The sequence below is a fragment of the Nicotiana tabacum genome, chromosome 15 (genome assembly GCF_000715075.1).
Source record: "Nicotiana tabacum cultivar K326 chromosome 15, ASM71507v2, whole genome shotgun sequence".
NCBI classification, from domain to species: Eukaryota; Viridiplantae; Streptophyta; class Magnoliopsida; order Solanales; family Solanaceae; genus Nicotiana; species Nicotiana tabacum.
In genome coordinates this window covers 135,235,329-135,244,332 of record NC_134094.1, presented here as the reverse complement: position 1 = coordinate 135,244,332, position 9,004 = coordinate 135,235,329, and the positions used below count along the sequence as shown (strand labels likewise).

At 38.9% G+C, this 9,004-nt stretch overlaps 1 protein-coding gene across 1 annotated transcript; it reads right to left on the bottom strand.

The window, feature by feature from the left end:
* Positions 1 to 713: 713 nt before the first annotated feature.
* Positions 714 to 2,496, bottom strand: LOC142169867 (uncharacterized). The gene is made up of 4 exons (XM_075231806.1): positions 2,246 to 2,496; positions 1,904 to 2,204; positions 1,414 to 1,820; positions 714 to 1,254 (listed from the first exon to the last, which is right to left on the bottom strand). Exons 1-4 carry the CDS (start codon positions 2,494 to 2,496, stop codon positions 714 to 716), a joined length of 1,500 nt encoding a protein of 499 aa, XP_075087907.1.
* Between the last annotated feature and the right edge of the window lie 6,508 nt (positions 2,497 to 9,004).

The window sequence follows — 9,004 nt, the reverse complement described above, 5'->3', positions numbered from 1 at the left end:
TATATATACAACTTATATATACACATTTAATATATATACTATACTATACTATATATACATCTTATATATAGTATATAAGATGTATATATAGCTTATCGAATATAGCTTATATATATATATATATATATATATATATATATATACTATACTATACTATATATACATCTTATATATAGTATATAAGATGTATATATAGCTTATCGAATATAGCTTTTATATATATATATATATATATATATAGCAATAAGTTATATTCGATAAGCTATATATACATCTTATATACTATATATAAGATGTATTAGTATATAAAATGTATATATAGTATAGTATATATATTAAATGTATAAAAAGTTTGGGATTAAAACAAAGTTGGGGAGGTTAAATGGCTATTTTATAAATAGCCAACGACTATTTTTGACAGCCCAACGGCTATATTTTAAAAAAAAATAGCCGTTGGGACCGTTTGGCCCACTAAGGGACCGGTCCGGTCCCGGTCCCTGGCGGGCTAAATGGTCCCGGGCCTGGCGGGCCCAAATCATAAGACCGGCCCACGAGACCGGCCCAGGCCCACTAAAATCGGTCCAAACGGTCCTGGCCCGTTTGGCCCACGGTCCGGGGCCTGGACCGGCCCACTTACCACCCTTAGCTGCAATGATGAACAATGCATGTTATAGTGGATCACCCTGCTTAACTCCCCTTGTCGAATTGAAAAATCAATGAGGCTGCCCAGTTAAAAGTACAGAATACCAGTTATTCGATATAGTCCCAAATACTAAACCAATAAATCTCTCATCAAAGCCCATCCTTCTCAGTATTTTTGTCAAGAATATCCATGATAATCGATCATATGCCTTTGTCATATCCAACTTGATAATTACATTAGGACCTGCCTTAGTTCTCAACCTAATATCTGTGACTATTTCCTGAGTTAACAAGACATTTTCTACAATACTTCGACCTTTGACAAATCCTGCCTGTTCATCTGAAATGAGATTGGGAAGCAAACTAACCAGCCTTTCATGAATGACTCGAGAAAAGACCTTATTTATGAAGTTGCTGAGGCTTATTGATCGCATATCTGAGAAAGTTTTAATCTCCTTCTTCTTAGGTAATAACACTAGGTTAGTATGTGTAATGAACCTAGATAATTCCTGCCCATATAAGAATGCCTTCACCATTTCAACCACATCAACACCAATTATATCCCAACATGTATGAAAAAAGTGACCATTGAATCCATCCGGGCCACCAGCACTGTCAACATTAAGTCCAAACACTGCCTGCTTTACTTATTCATCTGTAGGTAATCTTGTTAAGGTTTGGTTCTGCTCTGTGGTGATCATGTGAGGTACATGATTAATTATTCCAAAATCAGTAGGAACCTTGTCTTCATGGAATTAATTTTAAAAAAACTTCATTGCTTCCTCTGTCATTCTTGCAATATCTTCAATCCAGATTCCCTCACTATTTTGGATTCTTTTTAGTTGTAATCTCTTCCTTTTCCCATTGATATGTGCATGGAAGAATTTGGTATTCCTGTCACCCTCATTAAACCAAGTCATGCCAGATTTCTTCTTCCAAAATTGCTCCTCCAAAGCTAAATATCTGAACAACTCTGCTTGAACTTTCTGTAGTCTTTCTCTATTTTGCAATGTTGGACTGAGCTCAAATTGTGCTTCATGGACTCTTACCACCTCTTCTAGACTTGAAATCCTTTGGAAGATGTCACCATATGTTACACTACTCCATGTTGTTAAAGACTTCTTCAATTTCTTAAGTTTGTGATTGAAAAGAACAAAAGGATTAGCATAGAAATCTGCCTGTCAATTCTCCTTTACCACTATCTTGAATGACTCATGCTTTGACAAAAAGATAAAAATCTGAAGCTCTTTTTAATTTGGACAGCATCTGGATTACATGTGATCAGTAGAGGACAATGATCAGACCCAATCTTTGGTAGGTGTGTAACATCTACTCCTGGCCACATCTGTTGTAGTTCAATATTGGCAAAGCACCTATCCAATCTCTTGAAAATACAATCTTCTTCAGCTCTTCTATTCCACCATGTATAGATACTTCCTTTAAACCCAAGATCAGTTAAGTTGCAGGTGTTCATACAATGCCTAAATTCATCCACCTCATTCAATGAAACTGGTAGTCCTCCAAACTTTTCTTCTTCATCCCATATAAAATTGAAATCCCCCCTACTATCCACGGTATAGTCATGTCACTAGCTAGATAATACAAAGAATCCCAAAGCTCGATTCTCTCAATTGCATCACACTTAGCGTAGATTAGTGTGAGCATGAATTCTTTCTGCTCTTCTGTATCAACTAGCCTTAGAGTTAGTTGTTGCACTGAATTAATCTCCACTGTTACATCATATTTTTCATCTATGAAAGCCCAGATTTTATTAGAAATGCTCACAAAATCCTGTGCAAATCCTATATGCCTCCTGTATCTATCTAGTTTTCTTGATTGCTGCGTTGGCCCCATTACTCCTATAAATTGAAACTGGTATTTTCTATGCATTGTAATGAGTCTTCCAAAGGCTCTTTATGTATTAATTGATCTAATGTTCCATATTAGAGCATGTATCTCTAATTAATGGATTTAGACACAGTCCCCCTTGTTTGAACACCAGCTGGTTGCACATTAGGTTCCTTCACTTGCTTCTTTCTGTCTCGACCAGTTGATTTTCCTTTCTCAATATGTCTAGGAGATAAGTCTCCTTGTCTAGCCACCTTCATGAAATTTTGGCATGTTGATTCTGCATCCAAATCTCTGCCTTTTCCGTTGTTTTCTCCTCCAATTCCTTCTGTTGTTGAGGTGCTACAATTTGATTTTTAGCAGGATTAGGAATCAAAGTTTTTTTTGCATTTTCTTTGTTCTTCTGTCCAGAAATACTTAGGATCTTTGTAGTTGTAATATCTTTAGGATTCTGCATCAATTCCAACCTATCATGAACTGAATTGTCACTCACCTTATCTCTCTTATGCTGCTTCTCACCTCCACCAGGATCACTAGGATTAATTGGTTCATCAGTAAGTGCTTTAGGTATAGAAACTGCATTAGAACTATTAGCTAATTGCTGCATTTTTGTATTTGAACCTTCAATCTCAGCTGCAACATCAGTTAATTTTGTAGCCTTTTCAACTGTATGCAATGCATCTTTGTTAGTTTTTTTATTGACATTCATTTCTTCTCCTTGTGGCTCATCTTCAGCTTCCAAAACAATATTTTCTTCCTCTTCATATCCTTCCGATAAATCACCTTCATCTGAGTCATCCTCCTCTTGATCACACCATATCCTTCCACCCGTGAAATTGATTTTTTTCTTTAAAACTTCCTGTTTAGCAAGTGCATCAGAATCTAGTGACTGTGAGGGTAGCAGGATTGATTCATGATTACATTATTTGTAGCAAAAGTTCGACTAACCCATTGAGCTGTGGTTTCCTTTACAGTGTTCTATCCCTTTTCCACCTCATGATTGGCTTCCTTTGTAACATTATTTGCATTTGCTGCATTAATCTCAGTTGAAGTATGGATAAAACTAGGTGTTGCAGGGTTCAAGACTCTCCTAGTGTCCTTAGGAGTAGGACTTAGACTTTTTTTAACGTTGTTGGCATTCACTAGTGCTAGTTGATTATTCTCTTCTGCCTCAACACAATTAGGAGCAACTGGAGTCAATCTCACAGCTTCATTTGGAGCAGGAATAGGACTTTTTTGAGCTGGAGCTTCCTCCACTAATGCTAGTTGATTAGCCTCATTAGTCTCACCATCATCCACCTCTAACACAGCAAATTTGTTGGTCATTTGCACCTGTTTTGCTGCAGCATTATCAACAGCAACAATTTCTTTCCTAGCTATACCATTACCTTCAATTTGTTTACCTTTGTTCTGCCCACTATTGTCTATAACTTCCTTCTACTGAGGTCCTACATTACCAACTACCTTTTCCCTAGTAAGAATCATCAGAGGAACAACTTCTTTATCGTTTTCCTTATTGCCTTGTACCAAAGCTTTAGTAGCAACATGTTGCTCGACAATTTTGTTCTCCATTAACTCCGGATGAATTTTCTAACATTCAATAATGTCATGGCCCTGTAATTTACACTTTTTATAGTACTTTGGCAAATAGTCATACCTAATTGTCACCCACTCAGTTCTCACCTCTCATGTTGGTTCATTCTCGATATCCATGCGTATTTTCTTAGGTAGCTCGGCCAACAAATCAACTAGAATTTTTACTCTCGCGCAACTCGGCCTAGTTTTGTTTATCATCACCGCGTCAAGACACAGGGTCCTCCCCACAGATGTAGCTAAGGAAAATAGAGTTTCCTTTACAAAAAAAGTAGGCATAAGTCCAGGAAAAGAAATCCATGCCATCGCCATCAGAGTTTCTTCACCTACCTTAAATTTTGCATCGTAAATAAGAGTTCGCAATTGGTATTAATACCCATCTTTGGATTTGATGTAGTACGTACTCTTCGATGTGAAATCGAGAAAATCTTGCCATAGGTTTAATCTAATTAACACATGACGATCTCTAAAAAATCTAATGTTACACTCTCCTTTGATGTCACACTGTGTTGGTATTATTCGGCAAAGCTCATGAATCTCCGGAGATCCATATGAGAGTTTTTCTACGATGGCATATTGAAGACCTTCAATAACATTCATCCAATCTACTTCCTCCGCTATGAATCTAATAACTGGATGACCATTCAAGAAACTAGCTCGTCGTATCGGAATGGGATGCACTGAAGTTGCAGCAGTAGCCATCGCTGGAGGATTTAATGTATTTGGTTTCAAAATATATGAGTAATCTAGAGGAGCTGGATTGGAGGTTTTTGTTGTATGTTATTATGCAACACCGGGGGAAGGCTGACCAGCCAGAAAAGATGGCTGGCCGCCGGTCATTGTGGCCATTAAAGCTCAAAACTACAGCTTTTCGCGATGAACAGTGACTCGATGAACAGAGAAAAAATTCTAGAGAGAGAATTTTTGGGGGCATTATTTAACTTTTTGCTGCATAGCTGTTTCTAGCTCCCGTGCGATTTTTTTTTTGGTTGCACCTGCTTCTTGTAAGGTTGCTTTTGGATTGCACATGTTTCCTATTTTTCAAACAAAGAACAATTGTTAGTTTGAAACGGTGGTGGTTTTTCGGCCTTGAGTGTTTTAGTCACTTGATCTTGGCCCATCTTCTTTCTTCCAATTTTAACTTCAGAGCATTGGAGAACTTTGGCTTTTCAAACTTTGCCAAGACGGTTAGCCCCTTAGGACTTAACCTTTTCAACTTCATTTTGCCCTTGTAGGCACTTTCAATTTGATTTTCTGCTTTCAAGAGTTGTTTATTTCAAATCATCAGCCACCATGGCCATTCGGGTTTGACTTGATGCCCCTGCCGAGGCTGGGTGCCTCTTGAATATTAGCTTGTATCAAACAAAAGCCCTGTAAATCAGTCTTGCCATCCCTTCTTCGCCTTAGTTTTGGAACAGAGTTAGACCGAAAGAGATTCAAAGAAAAATAAGCAATGGAATGGACAATGAATAAAGACAAGAGGTATGCCTTTCGGGGAAAGGAAAGAAGGACTTATCTAGAGTACATGCAGACTTCAATGAATATGACATGCCTTTTGGTATAGATTCCTGATCTATGTAAACCGTCCGACTCTAAGAAATTCATCAAAACTTTTGCCTCAAAATCGAGAAACCTTGCCTAGGACTGTGTCGATGGCAATGGCTTTGAAGATCCTCTTTTCTATTAGTAGTGCTCTTTGCGGGTTTTCACCAGCTGGCCTCTCTCATTTCTCTTCTCACCATCGCCTTATAGTTCCCTTTGCGGGTTTTCACAAACAAGGCTCTCTCATTTTCATTTTCTCTGCTCGCCATCGCCCTGTGGTGCCCGTGAGGGTTTTCAACAATACGACTCTTTCATTTTATTTCTCTCATTTTTGGAAGAAGATCCAAGTGATTGTATCCTCCAATTCTTGAACATTCTCGTTGATTGATCGGAAGGACTTGAAAAGATTTGGGTAAAAAGGATTTGGATTGAATTACAACTTTGGAACCTTTCAGGCGAAACTATCGCCGAACCATTGTAACATCTGCCCTAGTTTCAACTTTTAGGGGAATGTGGATTTTTATTTTGATGTGACTGAACCCCAGAGAGAGGCTGTCTGTGTATCCTTTCTGAATCAAGTCAAATGTAGTTAAATTAACATTGTTTTTTATTTTCTTTTTCTTCTTCTTTCTTTTTTTTTCTTTTTTTCATATTTTTTTTTTGTCTTCTTCGTTTTGTTTTTCTTCTCTTTTTTCCTTCTTGTTTCTTTTTTTTAATAACATCTTCAGGTTTCATAGAGGGTAATCAAAGAAAGGTAACCGACTTAAAAGGGTTAGGAAAGGGTTGATAGTGTTTGGATAGCGAGAATGAAAGCCTTCCTCATCCCAATCAGAGAACATAATGCTACATAGAGGGTCAAATACAGTACCTTTTGACTACATCCGCGTTGACACATGTTTCAGGGATATTTTCTTCGATGCTTCCCAGGTACAACGTTCTCATTTGCAGTGCTCTCATTACAATGTATGGACCTTTCCAATTTGGAGCCAATTTTTCTTTAACTTCTTCATGAGGTGGGAGGATACTTCTCAGAACGAGTTGTCCCACTTTAAATTTCCTCTGTCACGCTTTTATTGTTGTAGGCACGGGATATTCTTTGTTGGTACAAATGCCCGTGACAAACTGCGGCCAATTTCTTTTCATCAATCAAAGTTAATTGTTCCAACCGGGTCTTGACCCAATATTTATCCTCAAACTCAACTTCAACAATGATCTGAAGAGAGGGAATCTTAACTTCGTTCCAATTTTCTATTTATTTTCTTACAAGCCTTGTCTTCAAAATATTCTGCTTCTTGATTCATTATTTCAAGGTATTACAGCATTTTAGGATCCAGGCATGAAGTCTACAAGCATGTCATGTTATCAAAATCTACATTAACAGAACTGAAAAGAGAATACGAAAGGTGACAAGATTAAAATAAAAGACATTCGTTAACTATGAAATATAAATTTCATTTATTTGAATTTTTTAAGATGGAAGGGTTTACATCAGAAAGGAAAGCAGTGAAGTAAATAAAATTCGGATTGTACCCTGAAATAATCCGGACGCAGAAAAAATAGCAAGACCGGCTACCGAGACTCTCATTTGACAGAGAACTTTTCAGGTTTGGCGCCTGTTTTTAGGTTTTTCTTCTGTCGCGGCAATGGCTACTATGGCTTTCAATGCTCGATCATCAATTCTTCAACTGCCCTTTTGAGGGTCTAACAGTCCTCTATATCATGTCCCACTGCTCCAGAGTGGTATTCACATCTAGCATCAACTTGGTGCGTGGGGGACTCGAGGTTTGGCCTGTTCGGGGCCACTGGTTGCAGCAGACCTAGCCTGATTAGCTTTTGAAACAAACTTGAATATGATTCACCAATAGGGGTGAACTGATTCCTTCTAAGGGGCTCTCCTGGGCGAGGATTGTATTGGGGAACATTTTGTTGTGGATTATATGGAGCTTGGTAGAGACGGGCATTTCGGGGAGGTGGAGATCGGTTTTGTGTATAATATTATGGCCGCGTGAAAGGTTGCCCGTTCATCACCGCATAAGGGGGTGGTGCCACGGCATAAGCAACATCTTGAAGGGGATAATAGTGTTGTAGGACCTTAAGAAGTATATATGATTGGTTGAATGACCTGCGGGCACCCCTCAAGCTAGAAGCCATCATGGCTCCCTCTTCTCTCCCGTTTCAATTCATCAAACCCCCCGAATAATTCTGAACGGCCTGTGATGCGGCCTTAAAAGAAGCTTGACTCAAGATTCGGCTCGTTTTCAAACTATTTTTGACCATCTCCCCAATTTTGATAGCCTTAGCGAATGGTCTACCCATAGCAGACATCATGTTCTGGAAGTAGGCCGTCTTTTGGGCCTGTAGGAAGACCGTGACCATTTCAGCTTCGTCCATTGGAGGCTTTACCCTGGCGGCTTGCTCGCGCTATTTGACAGCATATTCACGGAAGCCTTTTGCTGTTTTCTTTTTCAAATTAGACAAAGAGTTTCTGTTGGGAGCGATGTCCATATTATATTGGAACTGCCAGACAAAATCTCGGCCAAATCATCCCACACATGCCAATGAGTAATCTCTTGATCGATGTACCACTCGGAAGGAATTCCGGTGAGACTTTCTCCAAAATAGGCCATTAACAGCTCCTATTTTCCCCCACCGCCCCTCAGCTAGTTACAATATCGTTTCAGGTGAGCGATCGGGTCTCCGTGCCTGTCGTACTTTTCAAATTTTGACATCCTGAAGCCAGCTGGAAAGTGGGCATGGGGAAACATACACAGGTCGGAGTATGAGACACTCTTTTGGCCGCTTAAGCCTTGCATGTGTTTTCAAATACCGAGATTTTTTTTAAAATCGGGTAAATTTTCTATCTCCTATTTTCTTCCTTCTGGTTTTCTCTCAATTCTTATTTTTATTTTTAGAAGTCGGTCAACATGAACAAACCAAATCAAACATAATGTACATGTAGCACATAAGATGCATTAGGATGGTGTTGTAATTTTCGGGTACACATGTCTTAGACGGACCCAACCCCTATGTCGAGTCCCCAAAGTCAAATGCACGTGATGCAACCAAACGTTCCTACTAGGGATCCGATATGAGGCTATGTTATTCTAGGTTTAAAATTATGGGGTGAGTTTTTTAGACCTCGCTTACCCAAGAGGACAATTCGAGTCGAGGTGGGGGTGTTACTGATCCAGCCTAGTTACTGATCCAGCCTCGCTCTATTTGGTATGACCTCTAACAGAAAAGTGGGTCACGTGCACGTGTGCACCATAAATTCAAAAGACTCAGAAGAGAGGTGTAAGAAGGCAGTTTATGCAGTTCAAATAATATTAAAGCGGAAAATGATCGCTAATCAGCACATTAGGCCCACAAATACAGTAAT

What these genes read in the sequence shown, in the direction of transcription:
- LOC142169867 (XM_075231806.1), bottom strand. Translation starts at nt 2,496, where the DNA reads ATGGGGCCAACGCAGCAATCAAGAAAACTAGATAGATACAGGAGGCAT. An exon ending in ATCGAGCTTTGGGATTCTTT is followed by an intron (nt 2,205 to 2,245) that starts GTATTATCTAGC and finishes CGTGGATAGTAG; the next exon opens with GGGGGATTTCAATTTTATAT. An exon ending in TCACATGTAATCCAGATGCT is followed by an intron (nt 1,821 to 1,903) that starts GTCCAAATTAAA and finishes GAGAATTGACAG; the next exon opens with GCAGATTTCTATGCTAATCC.